Below are 25483 nucleotides of genomic sequence, written 5' to 3' on the forward strand. Positions count from 1 at the left end.
TTACACTCCTGTACAGAAGCCGTTTTAGCAAACAATTTGCTAAATTATTTTGGCGTTCTTTGACGAATCGTTGTGTCTGTGTTTCTATTTTGTCTCATTAGTGTTTATTGATTATGACAGCTGGAGTCTCCCGTAAGTAAACGCTCACAAGTCATGAAAATGGGAATCTCTGCTGTGACATGAAAGCATCATTACCCAGCTAGCTAATTCTTTTAGTTTAGTTTCATCTTTTTACCCAATATTATAGTAGCAGATAACTACTTATCTTGGAATATCGATGGGAAACTTTCTTTTTCAGGCTGAAATCCTTTTTTAGAAAGCCATCTGCTGGTATTGGAGCAGAGGCTAGCCAGAAGACAGAGGCAGGTCTTTGGCTTTCAATAACCAAACGTAAAACCCAAGATCGTGTATTGTTTTGGCTCTGGAGCAACAGCATTTTAGGAATTCATGTTACAACGCACTGCGTCATGTCAAGCACACGAGTGCAATTAACTTGCACCTAAATAACAAAGAGCAAAAGAAAATGCAGGGAAAAAATCTCCGTCGATGCTTTGCCCTTCATCAAGACATTTCTAAAACTGATGTGACAGTTTCACAGAAGAATTCATCAACATTGTGGGTAAATTTTTACAAACGTATGTCCTAGTATACTGGATTGTGAATCATAAATGGTGGAAAATTTGCGTGACACAAAACCTGTGAAAAGTGTTGATTTAACTTAAGCACATGCTGCAGAACATTTTAGTAAATATCATCTGTGATCTTTAATTGTGTGGTTTTCAGTGGCACAGAGGTACAGTGTCATTATTAGACAAAGGATCAGCACAGGGTACTGAGCCTTCACTGTAAGTAGATTTAATCATCTGCTAATATGAGGAGCTGTGTGTTTTTATGATTAGAGACTGAAGCATATTTTTAAAATATTGTTTTATGAGGCACAAGGTTTTGAATGTTACACAGAAAATTGCACACTGGCTGATGTTTTTACCAAACCGACATCGTGTGTGTTTGTACCATTGTAACAGTTTGTACATCAAATACAACTTCCCCAGTGTTTATTCTTGTAACATCCTTGTAGGAAACAAATGGTTTGGATGGACTGGACCAAGTATAGACTTTTGAAAATGGACAGAAAACAGCACCACCAGAAACCAACTAGTCTGGACTGGACTGGAGCCCAAATCAGTGACTCTTCTGAGGAAGTTGAGAAGTGGGCAGAAAATCCAGATCTAATTAGTCCAAATATCCAATAAAAGATGTTTATACAAGTGGAAAGTTGTCTCCTGTAGTTTTGGCGTCTTTATTTTTTCTTTTCCTGTCACAATGTGTTGTGGTCATCACAAGTACAAAGATTGAGACGTAGCCGACTTTAATTTTTTAAAAATATATTTAGGCCTGTATAGCTGGGTTAGCCTCTAGTCTATTCTGTAACATAATGTAATCTTTTATTGAGCATTTATTTCATTGATCATCAAGTGAAAATGAAGCATATTCCTCCATTACATTTTCCATATTTTGGAGCAAATCAGCTGTTCATGTAAGTAAATAAAACCTTTATGATCTCAACTTTGTGAGCACGGAGAAATACGGCTCCCATTAAAATGTACACTTTTTACACATTTTGTTCTAATTTCGTTTCGTCCATATCCAGAACAGTAACCATAGTACGGAACGCGGGAAGGGACATGGAGAAAAAAAAAATGAAGGTTGATAAAAGATGTACTTTTGCGAGATATCATTAAAGTGAATTTACTTCCTGGTCAGTTAGGAATCATTGGAAAACACTTTGTGTAGGTTCAGTGCTGCAGAAGTTTAGAGGGACTTATACGTGAAACCATTAATTAAAAGCTTTAACTGAAATAAAACTCATATGTCTTTGCTTAATAATACTATTACTGTTATTATCAAATCAGCCAGCAAATGAATTTTCTCTTGGTTAGCCATCGAACAAGGCGCCCAGACGCCCAGCTGTGCTAACAATGCTAACCATAGCATCATAGACATATTTAGACATGTCTGTAATGCTAACAGGAGCAGTTACTTATTATTTTACCAGTTAAAGGCAACTGTCTCACAGAGCAGCCACTCAAGTTTTTGTATTCGTTTAAAATCACAGAGGCAACAGTTTGACCTTAAATCTGGGCCCAACCTCTGACCTAACCAAGGCCGATTACTCTTCTGTCATCAGTCACCAGAACAGAAATCTTTGTGTCTGAATGACAGTTGTCATTGATGCTCAGTGACACTGAGAGACAAAAGAGCTTCAGATGACAAATCAGATTACCACCTCATGTATTTATGCATTAGAAGAAGTCCTGACTGGATGCTTCACAGCAGAAAACTGTGTTTAACTGGTAAAAAACACACACTGATACACCCTCAGGTAGCCTGAGGCAAGGACGCACAGTATCCACAGGATCCTCCTGTTTGGGATTCATAGAAACTGACCATTCAAGGATGTCTGCCCACACATCTCCATTCATTTCCATTCAGCACCTGATTCACATTCATGGGTAGTAGTTAGTTAGTTTGTAAGGAAAATATATTATTAATGAGTATTTGCTTGTTCTGAATTACAATTATTCTTTCTTTGTGTTGAATTTGCATCACTTCGAGCTGCCGTGGAAGGAAAGGTTTGTCTCTGTTGAGTTCATATTTGAGGAAGAAGTCAAACAGAAACTGGCTTAAACTGAGTTTTTCTGCGTTGAACAGATGGTACGATCTGATTGGATCTGGGAAGCTGATGATAGTTTTTTCTTCAGAACTTCCACCTGAAGACGTGAAGATATTTCACCTCTTTGTCCACTGTGGTGAGTATTTGCACATGAACTTTTATTCCTATTTTTTTCTGCCTTCACTTTTAGCATTCAGGGCACCTGCAGAAACAGCTATTTACAGTTACCTGTGTGTTTAAATGTGATAGGTCAACATTAGTTTGTACTCCAGTAAACCTTGACAACAATAATACTTCTTAAATCTGATATTTCTGCACTCTTACTGTAATTATCAGCCAGTTAATAACACAGTATGTAGAGATAAATATGACAACACTGCCCCTCTGTGTTCTTAATGAAGAACTACATGTTTTATTATAACAGATTCAACATCACACTGCAGTATAGGCTCATGTTTTCTTTTTGGTCTCTCCTTCATGTTTTGTCCTGAAGTAAAATCACAGCCAGAGGTTAAGAGGAACAGGTTCAGTGCCGGTGCTCTGCACTGATGTGACACACAGCTTCTGGATGTTAACGTACTTTTCAAAGTCACAAATGAATCAAACACACATATATTTTTAGTTCCAGATCTTGGATAATCATTACTTTTAAATAGGTTATCTACATTGACATACATTTATTTAACAAGTATAGTTACTAGTCACTTTACTGTGTTTTAGGTTTTTAAAAGTTCCATCTACATAGTTACATACTAAATTAAACTACTCAAAAGTATATAAAATGGAAAAACACTATTTACATATGGCTGCATCAATAATAATGATCCAATTTCGCCTGCATGGTGAGTACTTAATTTTCTGTTGTAAATTCTGCTGAGTGAACCCACTGTGTAATGTGTTCTCAGTTCAAATGAATGACAGGCTGCTGATATGTCAAGTTAAACTTTATTCAGTTCACACAAAACTCTGCACAAGAAATTATAGATTTCACTAAATTTCTCTCATTTAAAAAGCTCATAGAAAAGTGTCAGCTTAAATAAACTTACAAGCATCTTAAATAAACAAATAAATATTAATGATGTTGTGTAACACTTTATTTTACGGAGCCGTAATTTCCTACTCATTCTCTAATAACATTGTAGGAAGTTTCCTGGAAAGAACTGATTATATGAAAATTAGAGACAATGTTTAGTTTAAAAGTCAGTGCAAATATACAAATTAAATATGTGGCAAATCACATTCTTATAATAAAGTAAATAGTTTTTCTTTCAGGTAAATTCCAAATTTTACAATATTTAGAACCAGATTTTCTTTCCAGGAAACACTCAATGAAAGAAAATTACAGACTCATGAAATAAAGGGTAAAGCTTTATTTCATGGGTCCATAATTTTTGAATAATTTGCAAATATTTTACAAGAAGCCTGGAGAGAACTATGTCATTTGGTGCTGATTATGGGGAAAACAGTGTTTAATTTCTTCACTTATCAATAATTAATACAAAATAATTGCTACTGTAGAAAATCTTTTAGGTCACCTTCTTTTTCTATCCTTTGAAGAGTAAAACTACCAATAATAGCTGGATAGTGAATGAACCTATGACATTACAGAATTCTTTCCAGGAAATTACAGACCAGTAAAATAAAACGTTACCAAATACAGCGTTACCGGATGTCTGGACCAGACTTAAAGGAACAATCCAACACACTGGGGAGTCCCGATTTGGCCTTTTACCTGAATTCAGATGAGAAGACGAAAGATAGAGTGAATACACCCTCCTAAAGTTTCTGGAGGCTGTATTTATAGGAGCTCACTGTTGAGTGGTGCTACATTAGCCGTTTGCTTCCAGTCTTTGCACAAAGCATCGTCTGTGCTTGACCCAGAGATAAAACTGACTGTGGGTGAGCTGGGAGACGGGATGTTTTTGGAGTGTTCCTTTAAAGCGTGACAGGTTCAGCTGAGGCAGTTGAGGACAAAGATCGTTTCTGTTTCAGAATGTAAAATAATTTATCACGTTGACGTTTAAGCATCATTTAAAAGACAAGTTTGGTGACATTCTGTCAACAAATCCCATAAAAAGACCAAAGGCAACAATGAATGTTCTACTGTTGTTATCATGTTTGGGTTTTTAATTAATCAGCAAATAGTTTGATAGTTGATTAAAATGTCAAACATTTACTAGTTAATACTAAAAAATGTATTTCATTGTCAATTAATCTGCAAGTTAATTTTCTCTAATTGTTTCACCTAAAAATGTCAAAAAACAGCGACGAATGCTTGTTGCACTGGCCCGAGGTGACATCTTCAAACATCTGGTTCAGTCACAGTGAAAATGTGACACAGAAAAGCATCAAATCTGCAGAAGCTGCAACCAGAACATTGTTGATTGAAAAAAATGAAAAACCAAAATAGTTCAATTGATCGTTGCTGCTTCAGCTCAAATAAAACAATTTGCAGATTTTCTGTTTTATATCATCGTAGAATGAATTTCTCTGGGTGTTGGACTGTAACAAGATGCGTGAATAAAACACCCTCGGCTCTGGGAAATTATAAAGAACTTTTTTCTTCCACAATTTTCTGACCATTAATAAATAAAATGATTGATCAGTTACCTGAGGCAGATTTAACAATAATGAAACTAACTGTTGCATTGCTACTAAAAAACTAAATCACAAAGTACTGAGACATCACGTTGTTGCTTTTGGTCTTTTCATGAGTAAAATAAGAATTAAACCCAACTGATCCATTGAACATCTTCCTGAAAAGAGGTAATAAGACACAGATGATGAGAAGCAGAAAGTGCCGACATGTGTCTAAGCAGAAAAGTGAAACTGAACTTTTATTTGAATATTCAATTATATTTATAATTATTCAATGTAATTCTATAGTTACTGTGAAGTTTACGGGGCTGAACTAAAGTTTTACCAGAGATCAGCATTTGACAAATGTCTCATGAACAGTCGTCGTGGGATGAACATGGCTAACCCTCACCGTGTGCATCTGTTGCATGAAAACATTAGCAAGTAGCTCTTTTCCACCACAGGAACTTATCGACCCGTAACCAACCAGTTTTGATATGATTGAAAAGGTGACACTAAATGAACAGAAGAACCCACCCAAAAAAATATAGTGATAATAACATATAGTCTATAAAGTGTCAGAAATATATTATGAAGTCTTGTTTTATCAGACCAACAGTCCAATGATATGTTGTTTAAAATCATATGATGGAGAGAAGCACTGACTCTAGTTGACAGATAAGTATCTGTTGAAAATCGTTGCAGCTCAACACTCAATCGCTATTTAAAGAAAAAATAACTCACTTCTGAGCAGTTTATAATTCTGAAAATATCCAACCAACCTGTGTAAAATTCCCTGCTGGACGATGTGTGATATCACAGCACGCCACTCCTCTTTCTGCCTCAGGCTTTGTGAGCATGCACACTGCCCTCCGACAGGCTCCACTGTGTATAATTACTCTGCTGCTCTGTTTTGCAAGTTAAATCCTGCGTTGCAGCAGTGTGCGTTTGTGACCATGTAAGTTCTGTTCAATAAGATCTAATGTTCTGTTTCATGGCGACATGTGATACTAGTCGTCATACGTAATGTTCAGGAGCTGATGTGATAATTGGCCGGCTACCAGCTTACCCCACAATGTTCTCCTGTAACTACTGTACTAATGTAGTTTATAAGTTAGTTATTATGGTTGTACAATAGTGGATCGCCTGTGTTCCCAGTCATGTTGCTAAGACTAGTGAAAGAAATCCTTGAACTGTGTCACATATTGGAGGAAACTGGCATCTAGCCTGGTCATGTGATCTTCTACTTGTGGACGTCAGCGCTGTAGCACTGCGTTCAATTGATGATATTGATATTGAACTGATATCCAATGTTAAATGCTAATATGACGACACTGTGAAGCAATTATCTTTTCTTTTATTTCCTGTAGCAGTCATCACAAACCACACACACACACACATACATACATACATGCATACACACAACCAATGTACCTGTCATATCAACAACTCTCCACACTTGGAAATCAGTGCATGTTTGGAATAAATATTACATCTGAATAAGTGAAGCTGCTACATTTTCTTTAGGCCAGTTAAACACCCCAACTGCTGTCAACACAACCCAAAGAGAGGAATCTGTGACAATGACTACACCTTAACTTATGCGTCTTTAAGTTCCTGTAGTGGAAAAGGTCTAAATATGATAGACTAGTCTCAGCTGAGGTAGGTGAGGACAGACAGAGGGTAGGGACAGACTGGGAGTCTCAGCTGAGGTAGGTGAGGACAGACAGAGGGTGGGGACAGACTGGGAGTCTCAGCTGAGGTAGGTGAGGACAGACAGAGGGTGGGGACAGACTGGGAGTCTCAGCTGAGGTAGGTGAGGATGACAGACTGGATGGGCAGCCTACAGACCGGACACAGCTTGTTCCTCTTCTTCAGCTTCCTGGCGCAGATGTAGCAGGACATCAGGTGTCCGGTTCGTCCGTGGACGATGCAGCCGTTCTTTGGCCGGGACTGACAGATGAGACAAGGGTCCAGGCAGGAGTCCGGCAGCCGCCACTCTGCCGACGTGGTGCGCTCCAACTCGGGGATCATGGGTGGAGGAGCAAGAGGAGGTGGTGGTTGTGGAGACGAAGCGGTGGGGGAAGACGGGAGAAGCTCCTGGGAGTCCATGGAGGAGTAGGAGGAGGAGGGCTGGGAGGAAGACATGAGATCCTGGGAGTTTGGAGCAGAGGCAGTGGAGTCACTCAGACTCTGGGACAGCAGAGGAGGAGTTTTCGCTCTTTTCCCATCTGGAACATCGACTCCTTCATTCTCCTCTACATCAGAACCTTCAGGAGACAAATCAATCAATCAATCAGTCATCAATAGCCAGTGGTTAACATAATGTCCCCTTTCAAAATAAAACAAGGTTTCTGTAGGTTCTGTAGGTAAATTAAAACTAAGACTTTGTTACCTTTTTAATACCACTTTATAAAAATAAACAATTATTTATTAAATACATTAAATTATATAGAGACTCAGTCGTACATAATAATACTTATTAACATAAACAGTTGAGTACCTGGAGCCTCTTTGGCTGCTGATTGGCTGGTTGGCTTGATGGGCAGGGCTTTAGGGCTGGAGGGGGAGGAGTTTGTTGCGTTGAGGGACTCCTCAGGCAGCCAGTCATGGCGCAGAGTCCAGCAGCGGAGACAGTTTCTGGGGAGAGGCGGGTTCAACTCGTCACACTTCGCACACCGCCAGTAGTCCTGAGGGAGGAAACACCCTGTTAGACTGAAACAACAAGTGTGTGTTTGTTTCTATGTGTGTGTTTGTGAGTAGACTCACAGCTTCAGTGATCTCTGTGTCTTCATCAAAGGAGTCGTCATCATCTGCCTCAAAGATGGTGACCTCATACACCTGGACGCAGACAGACAGATCAACAGGTGAACAGAGGGGCGGAGTTTCATACATATTTTGGCCACTGGATTTCCATGACTTCCCCATTTCCATGAGTTCCCCATTTCCATGACTTCCCCATCCTAGTGTGTGGCTCTTTGTTCTTCTAAGGCAATTTGAATTTAATTATCTGTAGAGCACGTCAGACTCATTCAAAGGGGAAGTGGTCGAGGTGTTTACCTGGTCATCAGCTGACAGAGAGGCGTCATCTTCATTGTAATCATCAGAATCAACGGACTCGACCTCAAATTCTACGCTGAAGTTGTCGCTGTCTGAGTCTGAGACTGAGACTGAGGCTGGGACCGTGACCTCTGACCTCCCAGACTGAACACACACACAGTGACAATGTTATAAATCAATACAACAACTCCAGATGAATAAAACAAAGCCTGTCTGTGTAAAATACTCACTGTGCTGTGTGAGTCCGATGATTGGCTGCTGTGTCTGTCACACCCACTTCCCAATCCACCAATCACACACCAGGACAGGCTGTCATCAAAGGTCAGGGAGTAGCTGTCAGACCTCCTCCTCTTCTTACCCTCTTCTTCATCTTCCTCTTCTGACTCTTCCTCATCATCATCATCCTCTACACTGTGGGAGGGTCCTGAGGAAATCAGGTGGTTGGAGTTTAAGTCACTTATTCACAGGTTTGTCTGTGAGAACCAGTGATGTGGCAGCGCCTCAGACTCACCTGGGTCACTGCTCCTGCAGCTCCTCCTCCTCCTCCGCCTCCTTCGCCTCCTCCTCCTGTCTGGTGATGAAGACTGACTTTCAGAATCTGCCTCCTAAAAAACACAAACACATGGATTTGGAACTCAAATTCAGTTTCCCAGTAGTAGTGGTAGTGATTTTTTACAAAGATTGTTTATAACTCAATAAACTTATTAACTCCTGCTGAAGTCACTAAGATACGTTTTCTATTTCACCAAACTCCACTGAAAAATCAATAATTAACCATTATAAGCCCTGTAGAAGACTGTGCTGCGTGACGTTAAGTGTTAGTGTCTTCTGCTGAATTCAGCATTAATAATATTTCAGTTATTTCTAAAAATAAAAATCTTTGCACTGTGATTGCTGCAGTTAACTGCTAATCTTTTTCAGAGCATTTAACCTAAAATCTGTCTCAAACTCGACCTAAAAGTGGGACATTCTGTTATGTGCTCCGGACATAAACAAAGTACTAAGCTGCTAAAATATTTAGAGTGCGGGTCATTGTGACAGCAGAACTGTATTATCGTGTCTCACCTCTGTGCCTCTGTCTGTCTGACTCGTGCTGTGTGCTTCATTCAGGCTCGGTGAAGACTCTAGAGAGAGAGAAATAAAGGTTGGGTTTGTCAGAATCTGAGCAGCAGGCAGGAGAAGTGTTCTCTCACATGATGACTTTCTATAATAAAAAAAACCACAGCTCTTAGCTCCGAGCTAATGTTGCCGTGAGGTCGTCTACAACCACAGTCAGGAGACTGAAGGTTTTTTCAGATGTACTGTTTCTCTTACACAAGCAAACAGAAACGCAACAGAAATAACATCATCTCCATTACAACATCCTGCTGATGGAAACAGATAACAGGCCTAACACTCCTTCCCTGTTGTGACAGGTCCAAGAGATAGAGCCTATTTTACTTCCCTTTTCCTGTTTAAGTAATCAAATATCTAAAAGTATTCTCATCTACTAAATGTTAAATCAATATTCTTCAGTTAATTGCTCAGTAGAAAGGGTTAATAAGAGGTCCACTGTAAGGACAGAGAGTGAAGGAGAAACCTACCTTGGCTCTTCACTGCCACCAGGTTCTTGGTGATCATTGCAAACAGCACTCTGAAACATGAGCATGTTTTTGTTACCTCACCAGCAACATAAAGCATCATGACACAGTTTTTTAGGTTTAAACCAGAAGTTTCACAATAGTGGCAGAACCAAACAAACAGGAACAATCTGAACAACAATTATAATCTTCCTCTGCGTGAGTTTTCCCTCTCTCTCTCTCTCACCGAGGCTCTTTAACAGAGAAGCTGTCGACTCCCAGCACCCGCCCCAGTGCATCCTGGGAGCAATGGACGATGTGCTGCTGCTTCTGGTCGTACAGCTGCTTCTGAATGATGTACTGACCCAGGTAGAACATCACCTGCAGGAGGACCATCACAAATAGTTTCATATTTGCCCTATAAATAAACTTCCTTAGGATTCTTAAAGCTATTCAACTGTCCAAATTTCCTCTTGATATTAACTGTTTAAAAATACCAATTGAGCAAATTAGTGGATTTTACATCTTAAAAAAAGCATCTTGTAAAGTTTGAAATAAGTCAGATTAAGTAGAGAGTAACTATCACAGCTACAGTTTGACCACAGTGACGAATGCAGCCGATCAGTTTAACTGACGGACACACAAGCTGTACCTCCTTCATGGTGAAAACATCTTTAGTGGCTCCTGCATGTTGCAGCAGCGAGTGGAACTCCACCTTTGGTCTGACCTAAACACACACACAGGAAAATGTCAGGTCACAGTATCAACAGTCAGTGAACAGTAAACAGTCAGTAAGGACGTCAGTGGCTCTCACCAGTTTGTTGTCATCACTGGTGTCGGTGCTTAGGTTTGCGTCAGCTGACATAGTGAAGCTGATTGTTCCTGCGCACACACACACACACACACACACACACACACACACACATCATTAAAGATCATATGGATTATTATAAAGATCAATACAAGACTGAAACCCTACATAACAGTGGAGTTGGGTTTTAACAGCATTTCATCAAATCCAGATCCAGTATCAAATCCTCTCACCAAATCTGAACCAAATCAAATTCTAATCCACTATCCAGTCTGACTGAGTTAAGCTTCTATTGTTCAGTAAATAAAGTTAAAAATTACTAGAAATTACAAGATTCACCTCAGATCTGTGATCAGCTGTTGTTGGAGGAGAAAAATACTAGTTTCCAGTGGAAGCCTTATTCACACTAACATGAATTAAACCAGCCCAATTCATTTTCACAACCTGTCGCTCCAACCTGGAAACGAGCTGAGCAGATGTGAAATGCTGATTATTGATCGATATTGATTGTTGTGGACACAGCTAGAACAAACTGACTTTTACACCTGATTCATCACAAACCACTTGATCCAAATGCTGGAACTCTGAGCTTCATGAGCTCCAGATGTTGATTTGATGCAGCAGTTTGTGTGTTGTTCATGTGTCTTTAATCAACAACACACAATGGTGCGGTAGAGTCACAGTAAGCATCTTATAAAACGACTGGCTGGGGTTTATGGGTAAGTTTTTGTTCGGGTTTTACATACACCCAGGGACCAGTAAAAAATAAACACAATCTACCTCAATCCAGCACAAGAACGACACAAACTCTTACACCTGAACTTCACTTGTCAGTTTATTCTCTTGTACCTCAGTACACCTGCACTGAACCTGTTGATTACATCTGCATCAGTGCTCAGTATTGTGTTATGTAACCTCTCAGAGGAATGACTTGATGACATTATATCAGCAAGCCAATCACCATTTGACAGGTATGAGAAAAAATCACATAAATAACCAGACTGGTGGCAAAGAACTGTTTTCATTATTATCGATTACATCAACACAAACACACAAAAAAAAAAACCTAAGTAAAACTTACTGACATTGTTTTTAAATAACGTTTTCTTGGAACGATTCATTTAACAAACACAATTTGGTAAAACAATACCATGATATTGTTAAAATACAGTTACATTTCAATTTGATTAGGTCTACAATCTGACAGTCTGACAGAAAATTAATCTGCAACTATTTTGATAATAGAGAATAATTATATACAGAATTATTATTATTATTATTATTATTATTATTATTATTATATATAGAATTTAATTTTAATCCTTCAAGCAAAAATGCAAACATTTGCTCATTCCAGCTTCTCAAATGTGAGAAATTAATGCTTTTTTGTCAGTTTTCACAACTTTGTGACATTTTATTGACAAAATGGTTCTTGGATAAATCAAGAAAATAAATAGCAGATTAAATGATAATGAAAGTAAGTGTTAGCTGCAGCCCTAACTTTGACAGAGAAATATAATTATCATCCAGCCCTTAGTAAATCTTACAATATCAGTAGTTATCAAGTTAGGTTATTTATCAGTTGCAAATCAATCTTACAAGTATATAGTTATTTAACACATGCACAGATTATTCAATTGTTAATTTGACAGACATCAAAGTGTTACCTGTATATACAGAGTGAGAGGTATCAGCAGCTCTCCATCCTGTGCAAGTAAAAGCAGATAAAGTGCAGTCAGAGTGAGGCAGGACAGAGCCGCAGCCTCTTATAGAGCAGCTCAGACATGTCAGGACTAGACCAGCCTAATGTCCTGGCCTAGCCTAACTGGAGCCTATCACTACAGGGCTACTCATGGCTGAGTCAGCAGCAGCCTGTTGTATGTTCATGTGTAAACTGACTGTACCAGCTGATTTAATCAGAGAGTTCTGTGTAGACATGCCGAGACTAGTCCAGGATGACTCATCTCCTGGATAACCACACTAACCAGGCTGATAGTAACCAGTGGTAACCAGGACTAAAGTGATACTGGCCTGACTTGAGGGTGCAGCAGGCTTTTCCTCAGGCTTTAAAGGGAATGTGGTGCGGTCTGGGTGAAAATTCAATTTGGCATAATTTCCCACATAATTTATTTGGGCATCCAATTTAAGTCAATTTACTCCCACCCAAAACATTTAAACAGTTTATAATTATGTTTTCTTGTTTAAAACCTGGCAGCAAATGGATTTAACTGCAGATTCATGTTAAACCAAAAACACTGGAAAAATTACTTCATAATGTAAAATATCGGAAATGGTGTGAGGCTGATACAAACAATTTATATTAAGAAAGCTGCACCAATTGTTCAATTAATTGATTAGTCGATTACAGACAATTAATTGCAAACAAATGTGATTATTCAATATTCTCTTTTCACATTAAATTGACTAACCATTATAGTAAAATTTATATTTCCAGGTTTTGGTCAGCTGTTACAACATAACATGACATAACAATTCATTTCATGACTTCACCTTGGGAACCTTGACAGGCATTTTCACTGACAGAAATGAATTATTTAATTGAGAGACTGATTGGCATAATAATCTAGTTAGTTGCAGCCCTAGATATGAACCTTCTCAAGCACAGTGAAAACACTTGTATTTAAGGACCTGCGCACAACCTGCCCAGACATAGCCCACACTGGTTAGCCTCGTCTGGCCCTGTTTGGCACTGTTTGGCCCTTCAGGGTGAATTTGTCCGGGCAGCGGTCTGTGTGACTGTACAGAAACGATGACTTGTTCCAACAGCTGACACACAGCATGAGTCAGCTGTTGGACAGTTACTATTACAACAAACACATGCAGCGAAAATATGCCCGGACTTGTCCCGCTCTGCCTCAGTCTCACTGACTTTCTGTTTCACAAACACAGCTGACAAGAGGCAGGTTCAACTTTTGATCACCAGGATGCATTTAACTACATGTTAACACGCACAGGCTGGAGATTAATGATCAGAAACCTCAGTTCACACAGCTAACAGACTTAGGACCAGCCAAACTTCAATTATATGAGTCAAATATTTCCTTCACCGTACAGTTTGATGCACAAGTTTGCTGAGTAAAAGTGGCAGCTAGCTTTCTCCACCGAAAGTAATTCCTAACGTTGAAGGCACAATATTATTAATAACTTAATAACGTATTATTATTAAGTTAAGCGGCGTGGCAACAGCTTCGTGTAGCCGTTGTTTTGCTTTCTAAACTTCACATGTGAGAACAGCCTAACGTTGAACGATTTATGTGTAAATAAAATAAACTCTGTACCAACACCAAGACTTGAGCCGCGGGTGAAACCTTTAGCAGTGGTGAATTCACTTTTTTCAAGCTTTTAAGACATGTGTTCGACCATTTTACTCTACCGGAATCTAGCGTATCGGCAAACGGCGGCCGCGTCGCTGCTTCTCGGTCCGTTCAGCTCAGCCAGGAAACCCCGAGGCTCTGCGGCCTACTAGCACACCGCTAACCACCTGCTAACTTGTGCTGCTGTTAAGGTTACAGCATTAAACCAAGACGTAGTTAAGTTTAACCATTAATTACTGACCTTTTCAGCTGCTCTTGGTGAAAATGTGTCGCAAAGCGGCGTTAATGCTCCAGTTTGTCGGACCGTTGAACTAATAACTACGCTACTAACTGTAGGTCTGTTGACGGCTTCGTTGTTTAGACTTGTTTGTACGGCGCCCCTGCTGGCTCAAAACCGAGCCTGCACCCAGGCGATTTAAAACTATGCGTTTTAACAACTTAAAAATATAAGTAGATGGAATTTACCTCAAAAATATTTAATAAGCAATAAATTATCATTTTATAAGAGAAATGTATATCAAGTATCAAACGTAAAAGTACTATTAGATCATCACTGATGCACTGATGTACAAGCAGCATTTTACTGTTTAGTCTTTTCTATAGAGTTGCAACATTATGAATTAATCTGATTATTTTCTCAATAAACTGACTTATCACTTAGTTTGTGAAAGTTACACCTGCACAATGTTTATTTTGTCAAATAATAATAACAAAAATAATAATAATGAGAAGATGAAGAAGCATTTTTGCATGAAAAATTACTTCAAAAATTAATTCACTGTTAGTGGACTAATTGATTATTGAACAAATGGTGTCTGTTCGGTTGAGTTGGGTAGTTTAATCTCTACTGTATCATATTTTATAAGCTCTACATAGGTTTTGTATGGCAAATATATTTTCAAATTAACCAGCAGGTATACCTGTCAGATACATGTATCTGTGTATACAGTGCAACATTTCACTGTAAAATATAATAAGTATAGTAGTGTCATGACAAGTTAATCCTCAAGTGAAGTACAAGTACCTCACAATTGTACAGTACTTTCAGTCAAGGAGTGAAAATACTTCCCATCACTGAGTCTACTCTCCTTCTTAAAAATTGTACCTTAATCAATGAATTTGGAGTCTGAATGTTACCAAAATCAACAAAATACTCAATATCCTGTTCATCATATGATCATCATCATTTGCCAATTTATTTAAATGGTCAACAAACTGCTTCATTATACTGGAACTGTAAACTATGAGCTTTCCATTAGTATTGATATATAGTTTTTATCATGTCACTTTTCTATTTATTTCATTTAGCTTGTCCATTAACTGTTCCTTTGTCTCTGTGCTGCTGTAACAGGAGAAGTCCTCCAAGGATTCAATTGAGTTATTACCAGTATTATTAGAACTTGCTTAAAAAACAGTTTACACGACACCACTACAGGAAACACAGGCTTTTATTTTGCAAAAAAGATTAACACAATTCAAAAAGACAACAGCGATTCAAATTTCAAACTGTGTGTGTGTGTGTGTGTGTATATATGAGTTCACGGCTGTAACTCGTAGCCCAGTGGGTCGAGTCCTCGGTCCAACAGAGAGAGCGACGACTCCCTCAACTTCTGCAGGAACCTCCTCAGCTCCTCTTTAGAGAAAACCTGAATATGTGGAGAGAGGAAGGCAAACATAAAATCTATGACCTGATGAAGACAGAACCAGCAGACCATCTGCTACAAACAAAAGTTTGGACTTCAGGAAAAAAATCAAATTTCTTAAAACTTAAACATTACATGTCACAGGTCCAGAGCAGGCCGCAGCTACAATGTTCTGTAGTCAGAGTCTGGAGTTACCTGGTAGAGACGGTGCTGGTCAGATGAGATGATGTCAGCAAGTCGCAGCGCCTCCTGGTGTCTGGAGGAGTTCTGCAGCACGCTGAGCAGCAGGAAGCTGAGGCGAGGCAGACACAGAGAGCGCAACGCCGCCATCTGGTGGCTGCGCTCTGAATCCTGCTCCGAATCCTGAAACACAGCCACACGCCATGTCACACTGATACTCTCTCCATTCAAAAGGAATATCTGATGTTGTGAACGTGTAATTGTCTCGTTCTCAAATATAAAACAACCCAAACCTTCTCAAACCTAATTTCCAAAACAACCAATGTAACAGAAGCTTTTTTAGTCATGGAACTATTCCTGGTTCCTTCAACCAAAGCAGGTTTAGTTTCTTAGTGCCACAAAAGGTCCTTAGTAAATTCCTGTGGTGGAAATGTCCTACAGGTGTGGTTCGTGTGTCCTGTCATAAACAATAACCTGTCTGTTGTCGACCATCCATCCTCCATCAACGAACAGCAGCACGTTGTAGATTCTTTCTTTTACATCTTCAGTCAGAACGTCCAGACGACACGACCAGGCAGACAGGGACGTCTGACACACACACAAACACACACACACGATGACAAATGACTCGCAAGTGAACCAACCAAATATAAAGCAAGTACATTTACATGAATGAGTATTTTTACATTGTTGTATTGGCACCGTGGATTTTTGTTGTTAATAAACACAAGGTATGTTTACATTGAGTGTTACTCATGGTATGCTGTGTGTGTGTGTACCTGGTACTCCTTTTCTCTCATCTCATTGGCTACTCTCTCTGTGAATTTAGCTTCAGGGACAGGTGCTGGCTTCTGGGGGGCGGAGCTGCTGTGGCTGAACCAGTCAGTAAAGGCCTCATGAGCTTCCTGTAAGACAATTAGAAGACACACTTAGATCAATAAACAGTGTCAGTAGTACTCTATCAGCTATTTTCCACGAAGGCAGCTTAACAAATCCCAAGGCGACACTGCTTCAGGTAGGAAATGAGATGTAGTCCCCTTAGGATACATCAGGAAGGGAGGGTTTCAATAAACAAACAATATTTTGATTGAAAATTTGAATGTATTTGTATTTGACATGTATGTTTTTTTGCTGCCCTGTTACGTTTTGTCTATGTATCATGCAGATCGTGTGATTCTTCTTCTGTTATCTGCTGGTCAAAATTTATCCAATATCATGACTTTTATGCAAAACTAATGAGATTCCCCTCAGTTTAGTGTTAATTAGTAAATGTTAGCACATCAATTTAAGACTCCACTTGTTCACATCAGCATGTGAGCACTGCCATTGTGCATGATAGCATCATGCAGCAAATTATTTTTATTATCACAATCATACTAACTGTGGTAACTGCCAATAAGCGCTGATATTATTTATAACATTAATACAGACTGGTAACAGACCAGGTACGCTCTGATACACAGGTGTTCTCTGATGGCGTTCTCATCCTCGGCAGGTAAGGTGGTCTGACCAACTCCCGCCCACTGGCAACAAATCTCCTTCATTGAATCCTCTGGGACTTTAGAGAAGACCGCCTTAGCTGCATCATGTTTCTGCAAGGCTGAGAGAAAGACAGACAGACAGACAATCAGGGAGACAGAAGAAATGCATCATGGTCCTCGATGTATTGCGACGACCTGCAAGATGATGATCAACTGACCAATACAGACACAGAAGTGCATTTAACGCCTATAAAAGCAACAAATCCTCACATCTGAGGAGCTAGAAAAAAAAAGCAGAGTACCCAGAAACTTCCTCATGATGGCGTTGGACTGCTTTAGGGCCTCGGCTCGATGGGCGGGGTCAAACAGCAGCCAGTCGATGATGTCAATCTTCCTTTGGTCCTCCTATCAAAGCACAGCATGAAGGTAACTCCACCCACTTCTATTAACACCACAAACAATAAGTCTACCTGTGCTAATCTTCACAGCTGATTTAGTTTTACTGTTTTTCATTAGAGGAAAATGTTTCATAGTTTAAGTTTAATATTAGTCATTTTTTTTGTTTTCATTGATGAAATTTGCCTTATTCATGTATTTATAGCTTTTTGTCTCATGAGTGTTCTGACATCTTTGATGTGCAGTTCACTCTGTACCTTTGTAGTTCCCGTCTCCAGCGTCTGGTTGTGATGAGTAAACTCAGCTTCATCTCTCTCCCTCACAGTCTCCACCACCAGCTTCGTTATCGCAGCAACATCCAGACCTATAAAAACAAACACTCAGTATCCTCTCAGTGATAATGTTAGTCTTACTTGCCTCAGTGATTCATTATTTTCTGTCTCACCAGCTTCAGTGGCGAGCTGCAGGCAACGGGGGCGGAGCTCCGCCTGGGTGACGGTCTCTAAGAAAGCAGCGTACTGCGCTGTGGCGAGCTCGGCTGGTAGTTGGCCAACGTAGCTCGCCACCAGGTTAGTCTGCTGATCCCGAATCAGAAGTGAGACGTACGCCTTCAGCACATCCACACACACTTCCTCCTTTACACACAAAGAGAAAAAAAAAAAGAGAAAGAGAAAGAGACAGAGACAGAGAGAGACAGAGAGAGAGAGACAGAGAGAGAGAGACAGAGAGAGAGAGAGACAGAGAGAGAGAGACAGAGAGAGAGAGAGGACATAAACTTAATAAATCTGACTGAATCTGATTTTCAAACTACAAGAAAACGATAAAGTTCTGCAATACTGACTTCCATTCAGCATTTATTACCCTACATGCTGATGGTGAATTTTAACAGCTTCCTCTGCTGGACCACAAGACAAACTACTACAAATGGTTAGTTTCTCTTCAGGCTGTAAATTTTGTCCATTTTACCTTCAACGCCAAACCCATAGAGCGGAAAAACAGCAGGAGGTGAGACATGAAACGCAGCAGGTGGGAGGGGAGGGGCTTCGAGGCTGTCAGCCAATCAGAAAACTCCTCCAACAGACCTGAGAGAGAGCCCCATAGAGAGGTTGTGGTTCAGGGTTAACTATGTGTGTGTGTGTGTGTGTGTGTGTATATGTGTATATATATATATATATGAATGATAATAATGTAATGTGACTTTTTTCCCCTCTGTCTGTCAAAGGGCAGGTCTCCAATCCACAAACACCTGTCAGAGGTGGGGGGGGTCTTACCGTCCAGGTCTCCCAGGATAACAAACTTCTGGATGATGTGGTAATGCTCTCTTGTCTCTTCCAAAACCCTCTGCACACACAAACAGAAAGAAGCTGGGTGCAGTCATGTGACTTTGAGGTTCACCAATCACAGTTTGTGTGTCAGTGTGTGAGTTTCACCTTCGACTCTGAGGCTTGAAGCTCCTCAAACACCTTTTCCATGGTCCAGCTGAGGAGAGAGACAGAAACTGACATGATCAGAGACATTAGGTGTGTTTTTATACGGTATTTGCATGTGTGTGTGTGTGTGTCGTACTTGGCCTCCAGGTATTCTCGCGGCAGTGTCTCCACTTCCTGGTGGGCCATACCCGATGACATCAGATCCTTTTCAACCAGTGAGTCCACCATCACTCTGAAGTACGCCCACACACAGTCCTCCCATGATTCACACACTGCCAGGAGCTGACACACAGAAACACACACACGCACGCACACACTCTGTTAATGCGTATTACCTACTGTCACCAGGTGGATCTACAGATTACTACAGATTGTGTTGATCACTGTTTGGTTCATTAAGTTCAAGCTGAACTGAGACATTTCTTCTGTTATCAGTGTGAAACACTACGACAGTTTCCAAACATGCTTGATTTTATTGTACAGGATGACCTTATAGTCGGGGCGTAGATCTGATTCAGGATTCAGATTCTCCACTGGAACCCTGTCCTGACTTCTAATCCTAAAACTAGCCTGAGATTCATTTATTGAATGCCAGTGTAACACAAAGAATCACACATTACCGGTTTGAGGTTTCCACTCAGGCTGGCGTAGATGGCTCTCTCGTATCTGTTCAACTGCTCCTAAAACACACACAGCAGGTTAACACTGGATGTTTTGTGTGTGGGCTGTGCGCTGTATCTTCAGTCTCCTACAAGGATCAGCTCTCCTGAGTGTGTTCGTGTTGTACCTCCTCAGCCATTCTCCAGCAACAGGCCTTCCAGATTCCTCTTTGAGGGTTTCCTTCAACAGGCTGCAGCTCCAGACTTCCTGCAGAGAGGAAAGACAGAGATGAAGAGTCATGGTGGGTATAGGAGCAGGAGTCCTAAACTGGAGGAGGTGAAAGGTTGGTTAGCTGTGGTTCATTTCACCAGCTCTGATCAAATTTACTCATAACTACCTGATATTAATTCTAAAGGTTCAGCTAAAACAACAACACAACTGAAACTGTTGGGTGTTGTCTGGTTAGGTGGGTTTGTGAGCAACATCGTCATGAGATAAAAACAAGACTAGAATTAACACTTTGCAGTTTTATGCCTCCACCAACCAGCAAAGTTACAAGAAAAATGGTCACAGTCTCTCCTTCCTGAGTTACAGCACTGAAGAATAAACAGAGGTGTTTTTGCGAAACATTATGATGTCACAGTGAAGTTGACCGTTGACCTTTTCAATATATGTTATCACTTCATTTTATCCATATAGACACTCCAAATGTGAAGAAATTCCCTCAAGGTGTTACTGAGATATCACGTACACAAGAACAGGACGGACGACTCAAAAACATAAATACTCAGAGGTTACCTGAGGTCATGTTGGGATCGTGGTACAATTTCCATCCTTCTAGAGTTGCTGCTCTCCAGGCCTGACCACAGCGTTTACACAGCCTCTGAGCCTGAACACACACACACACACACACAGAAACAGCTGAGGATCCAGGCAGAAAGTGAGATTCAGAGTAGAGGTGAATGTAGCCTGTTCACTGAATTGTTTGAGGACAGACTAATCCTTCTGTACCTTTCTATTATCTTTCTATTATGCTCTGGTGGTTGTCATTAATTTAGGTGTGCTGGCCCTTAAAATACAGCATGGACCAAAATCTCTCTCTCTCTCTCTCTCTTTCTCTCTCTCTCTCTCTGACTGTCTCTCTACCTCCTCTGTCATCCCTGCTCTGATGAGGTTGAACAGGTTCTTGAGCAGTCGGGCGTCGTCCTCTCTGTCCAGGTCAGCCAAGGGGCGCTGCTGCCGGAGAGGAGCGTCTGGGTCCTACACACACACACACACACACACACACACTTACTTTATCTATGTGTTTAAGAAAGTCTGGGCATGAGGTGTGTGTTGTCATGGTAACAAGCCTCACCAGTTCAGTGACCAGAGGAACAGTGAAAGCAGCGCCACTCTTTCTCCTCATCTTCAGCGCATGAAGAGTGTTCTCCCTGAGACACACACACACAAAAACACACACACGCACACACAGAGTTCTTAAATTCACTGTAGCAGGAACTCACTGTTGATAATGACACACACCACTATAGACTTGATATTTAAAAACAGTCAGAGGGAAGGCCACTCACCAGCAGACGTTTTTGGCGTAGTATTCTATATTATCAGAAAAATCTCCAATCTGATCCTTGGCGATGCTCTCCAGCCAATCAACAACCAGCTGCAACACAGCGACCAGGCAGTGAGCAACTAGCACCAGACAGGTTTCCATGCACATTTCAAATCACAAAAATGTTTTTATGCATTTGTGAAGTTGGAAAAAATTGTGTATCAATAAAAGCTAAATGTAGAGTTCAATGGAAACAAACTGTGTGTGTGTGTTTTGTGTGTTTGTGTTACCTGACTCTGTCGTATGACAGCATCCCGCTGAAAAAGCTGCTCCACCACAACCTTCTCACTCTCACTGGGAACCTACAAACACACACAAACAGAGATGCAAACACAATTTAATCTTCACTGCCTGCAGAAGCCTGTGTGTGTTCATCAAGGCTGAAATCTAATGTGTGTGTTAAGAGTGTGTGTTTGTGTTCGGATTGCTTCAGGTGGGAACAAAAGGAAGAATATTTTCATCTACTATATTAAAGCATATGTGTTTTATGTGTCAAGACCGAATAACTGAACCATAAGAGCCTGATGAACTCTGTAACTACTGGACGTGGAAATAAAAAACTGTTATTTGTCATCAACTTAAAAGGCGATGACTTGTCAGTGCTGTGTCCCCAACTCTTTTCCACTGTCCCCACGTGGCAAGAAGGTTTTTGAGTGTGTGTTTGTGTGAGCATAAACTGTCACTCACAACCATGTCTGTCATGATGTCATCTTCCAGCGCCAACTGGACCCGATCCCTGCAGAAGCAAACAGGTGATCAATCAGAGACAAGTAGACACTGAGTTGGACACACACAGACAGACAGACAGACAGACAGACAGACAGACAGACAGACAGGTAGGTACCTGTAGAGTGAGGTGATGAGTCTCCAGGTGCAGTTCTCCTGTTGCAGCAGCCAGCGGACTCCTGCTGTTTTACTGTTCTGACCTGCTCTGAGGACCACGGACTGCAGCACGTCCACCTTAAATATGTTGAGGGAGGAAAGGTGAGCAGTCAGTTTTTTAGTGAGTGTTAGAGGTGCTCGCAGTAGGTGTATTTTGGAAATTTGGACAGCCCAGATTTAACTCCTTTCATTTTCCAATATATCAGGGTAAATCTCTGCACTCTTGTTGCTATGGTTACAAAATGATTGGCGTAAAGATCGCTTTTCAAGCCTGTTCCAAACTGGTTAGGTGTCAAAGCTTCTGAAAACTCAAACTGGTGTTCATAAAGATTAGATGCACAAGAGCACACGCACTCACACAAGACCTACCTTGTCCTGGCAGAGTGCCTGGTAATCCTCCAGCAGCTCAAACACCGCAGAGGAAGAGTGTTTCAGAAAAGATGCAAGGAACTCTGGGAAAAGACTGGCCGCCGCTAGAAAAGATCAAAAACTGCAGCGTTAACAAACAGGAGAATTATAAACTAACACCACAGTGTAACAGGGGTGCATTTGTTTCACTCACAGGCCTCTCCTGGGTCGTCCTCCTTCAGTAGGGCGGAGCTAAGGTTGGCAATGTCTTCAGTGAAGAAGCTGGTGTTCTCCATCCCCGAAACGGGGGAGGTGTACATGCTGTTGGTCCAATCACTGTCATCCAAATTCTACACACACGCACGCACGCGCGTGCACGCACGCACACACACACACACACACACACATATTCTTATGGATATCAACACATCAAATAAAAAAATTAATTTGGGGAAAAACACTTCACAGAAACACTGAACCCTCCCACGTCACAAGTTCATGAGTGTGTGTGTTTGTTTTGTTACTCACAAGACTGCTGAGTGCATTTCTGGGTGTGTGTGTGTATCGAGGTGTTCGACCTCCTGGAGCCAAAATGGATGAAACATCTGGAACCCTGGGAGTTACTGAGAAAGAGAGAGAGATGAGACACGAGTGGGGATTTAGTCAGATATGGAGTTCTTTCATCTTAGAGGTTGTATCAGGCTTAACATCAGCTGACGTAAAGGATCAAAACCTGTGTGTGTGTGTGTGTGTGTGTGTGGGTTTGTCCTACCAGCCTGTCTGAAGAGTGAAGCAGGAGTAGCTCTCAGCAGGGAGCGGGCCGGTGTTACTGAGGAAACGACGGGGCTGCCGTTGCTGGGTGACGGGACTGAAACCAGCAATCAGGAAAAAAATAGCAAAAGAAGAATCCTAGGCGCACATCTCAGGGCATACACACCTTAGTAATCAAATAAATGTAGCCACAGCGCCAAACGGCACCAAACAACACACAGTTTTACATTGTGAGTGGAGGAGTGGGCTGGATTTCGCTGCCTTCACACTGCATTCAAAAAATCATGTCCATAAAAAAAAGGCTTGGATGTTTTTTTCACCCACACAGTAACAAACTCAGACTTTCAGATAGAGGATACAGGCCACCTTCTTCCTCCTCCTGCGGGCAGCGATCGTCACCTCATCATCTCGAACCACAGGAGACGGCAGCTCACTCTGACCCCTAAACATCGAAGCGGGTACAAAAATGTTATTACTGACATGAAATCTTAAAAAAGGTTATTTATTTCCATGTTTTTTGTTTTTTGTTTTCTGTCTCAAACAAAGCAGTTGTGCAAAACCTTTGCCCAAAATCAAATTCTGCCTAGAAATGGCAAAACTAATATCTAAACAAGGAAACCTCTGTTTAAAGAATGAGTAAACACAACAATGCATTCAAAGCTGGCTTTTGGTACGTGACAGCAGTAGTATTTACTAAAGGTGATTATATGTTTGATTTGTTGATTTCTTTAAAGATGTCAGAAAAAAATGAAAAATGTCATCACAACATCCCAGAGCCAAAGATAATATTTTCAAGTTATTAATTTTGCCAAAACAACTGTCAAAAACCTTTGAGCAAAGTCCTTGCATTAGAAATAATAGAACTGAAGAAAAACAGCATCTTGGCTAAAAGATCAATAAAATTATGAATCCATTATCTAAATAATTGTTTATTAAGTTCTCAATCAATTGAACTTTTAATAACTTTAGTTAGTGGTAATAACAATAATCTCATAGCATATACTTTGAGTTGGTAGTTTTTAGGTGTACCTGAAACTAAAGCTAAAACTGAAGCACTAATGCAACGGTCCTGCAGTAAATCCTACCTTTACATGAAGGAATGTTGTATGAATGCATTAGGTTTTGGGTAAGTGTGCCTAATAAATTGTCAACCGAGTTCAACGTACTATAACATTCAGTGAGCACATTTTTCTGGATTATTTATTATTTTTACTTTCAGTACATATTCTGATCATATTTGAGATTCGGAAGTATTTACGGTGTGGTATTAGTACTTTTACTTGAGTACTTCTTCCACTACTGAGTGAACGTCAACACAACACAAACCAAGCAGCACTTAGCCTGCTAGCATCAGCACCGATTATGAACGGTAGCGTTAGCAGTATTAGCATTGTTAGCCCGAGCTAGCACAGCAAACTAACCCGACGCGGACAGCCGGCTAAATTACCAGCTAACGTCCAGAAGCGCGGTTCACGCACAGAACTAAAACGCAGGTGTGTAAAAGATTCATAAAGAGCAGGAATTGTAAAATTAGATATATTCACCAGTCCATGGTTGTGAGCTGTCAATTCCCGCTTCACGAGGTTTAGGCTTCTTCTTCGTGTGTCTTAATCGCTCTTCTTCTTCTTCTTTCGAATTTCCGGCACACGGTTCACTGTAGCGCCACAGATGGAGGCCTCTGGCGGGGATTATTGTACTAATATTGGTACCAGGGATGTACTGTTATTTGCTTATTATATTTTCTACATAAATATGTAAAAAAAAATAAAATGCAAATTTCATTTTCTTTTTTAATTTTTGCTTACCTGCTGGCCTGAACAGCACAGGTGTGTTCACTGGGCAGCTCACACAGGTGCCTTGAGTGGTGTTTGTCCTGTGTCCTGGACTGAGCTGCTTCCCTCCATCATTTCACCTTTGTTCCTGACTGTGTTGAGTGAGTAGTTTATTTCACTGTAGTACGTCTTATCTCCTTGGTTTGTTCTCATATGATTATATATCATAAGTCAGAATGTATTGATGTACTGATTTTAATTTAGAATTGTTTGTTACTTTTTTTTTGGAAGATAATATGATAGAATTTGACCTGTATGTATGCGTTCTTTCATCTGTAGAAATATAACTACTCAC

At 40.5% G+C, this 25483-nt stretch overlaps 2 protein-coding genes across 3 annotated transcripts; both read right to left on the reverse strand.

Annotated features, from left to right (window-relative positions):
• Positions 1-3600: 3600 nt before the first annotated feature.
• mdm2 (MDM2 proto-oncogene) lies at positions 3601-14416 on the reverse strand. Of its 2 annotated transcripts, XM_071502768.1 has the most exons (13): positions 14258-14416; positions 12349-12387; positions 10685-10752; positions 10523-10597; positions 10118-10251; positions 9895-9944; positions 9377-9435; positions 8823-8916; positions 8542-8735; positions 8312-8455; positions 8021-8092; positions 7755-7941; positions 3601-7521 (listed from the first exon to the last, which is right to left on the reverse strand). In XM_071502768.1, exons 3-13 carry the CDS (start codon positions 10733-10735, stop codon positions 7055-7057), a joined length of 1527 nt encoding a protein of 508 aa, XP_071358869.1. In that variant the 5' UTR covers positions 10736-10752; positions 12349-12387; positions 14258-14416; the 3' UTR covers positions 3601-7054. The 2 variants fall into 2 exon arrangements, with proteins under 2 accessions (XP_071358869.1, XP_071358870.1); XM_071502769.1 differs by lacking the exon at positions 12349-12387 and having other exon boundaries at positions 14258-14397.
• Positions 14417-15446: 1030 nt separating this feature from the next.
• nup107 (nucleoporin 107) lies at positions 15447-25041 on the reverse strand. The gene is made up of 27 exons (XM_071502141.1): positions 24901-25041; positions 23716-23798; positions 23358-23453; positions 23114-23208; positions 22800-22935; positions 22607-22710; positions 22200-22315; positions 22043-22091; positions 21586-21657; positions 21318-21406; positions 21104-21179; positions 20893-21006; positions 20545-20635; positions 19934-20013; positions 19767-19826; positions 19283-19428; positions 19147-19195; positions 18988-19057; positions 18683-18798; positions 18162-18351; positions 17974-18080; positions 17623-17725; positions 17282-17439; positions 16619-16744; positions 16314-16427; positions 15855-16022; positions 15447-15662 (listed from the first exon to the last, which is right to left on the reverse strand). The coding sequence occupies exons 1-27, from the start codon at positions 24906-24908 to the stop codon at positions 15555-15557; spliced, it is 2724 nt and encodes a 907-aa protein (XP_071358242.1). The 5' UTR covers positions 24909-25041; the 3' UTR covers positions 15447-15554.
• Between the last annotated feature and the right edge of the window lie 442 nt (positions 25042-25483).

The sequence above is a fragment of the Trachinotus anak genome, unplaced genomic scaffold, assembly GCF_046630095.1.
Source record: "Trachinotus anak isolate AG129_WGS33_773 ecotype Australia unplaced genomic scaffold, CSIRO_AGI_Tana_v1 ptg000018l, whole genome shotgun sequence".
Taxonomy (NCBI): Eukaryota; Metazoa; Chordata; class Actinopteri; order Carangiformes; family Carangidae; genus Trachinotus; species Trachinotus anak.

What these genes read in the sequence shown, in the direction of transcription:
- mdm2 (XM_071502768.1), bottom strand. Translation starts at nt 10,735, where the DNA reads ATGTCAGCTGACGCAAACCTAAGCACCGACACCAGTGATGACAACAAA. An exon ending in ATGTTTTCACCATGAAGGAG is followed by an intron (nt 10,252 to 10,522) that starts GTACAGCTTGTG and finishes GTCCTCCTGCAG; the next exon opens with GTGATGTTCTACCTGGGTCA. An exon ending in AGACAGACAGAGGCACAGAG is followed by an intron (nt 8,917 to 9,376) that starts GTGAGACACGAT and finishes TGTGTTTTTTAG; the next exon opens with GAGGCAGATTCTGAAAGTCA.
- nup107 (XM_071502141.1), bottom strand. An exon ending in CTCATCACCTCACTCTACAG is followed by an intron (nt 22,092 to 22,199) that starts GTACCTACCTGT and finishes TTGCTTCTGCAG; the next exon opens with GGATCGGGTCCAGTTGGCGC. An exon ending in TTCCTCTGGTCACTGAACTG is followed by an intron (nt 21,007 to 21,103) that starts GTGAGGCTTGTT and finishes GTGTGTGTGTAG; the next exon opens with GACCCAGACGCTCCTCTCCG.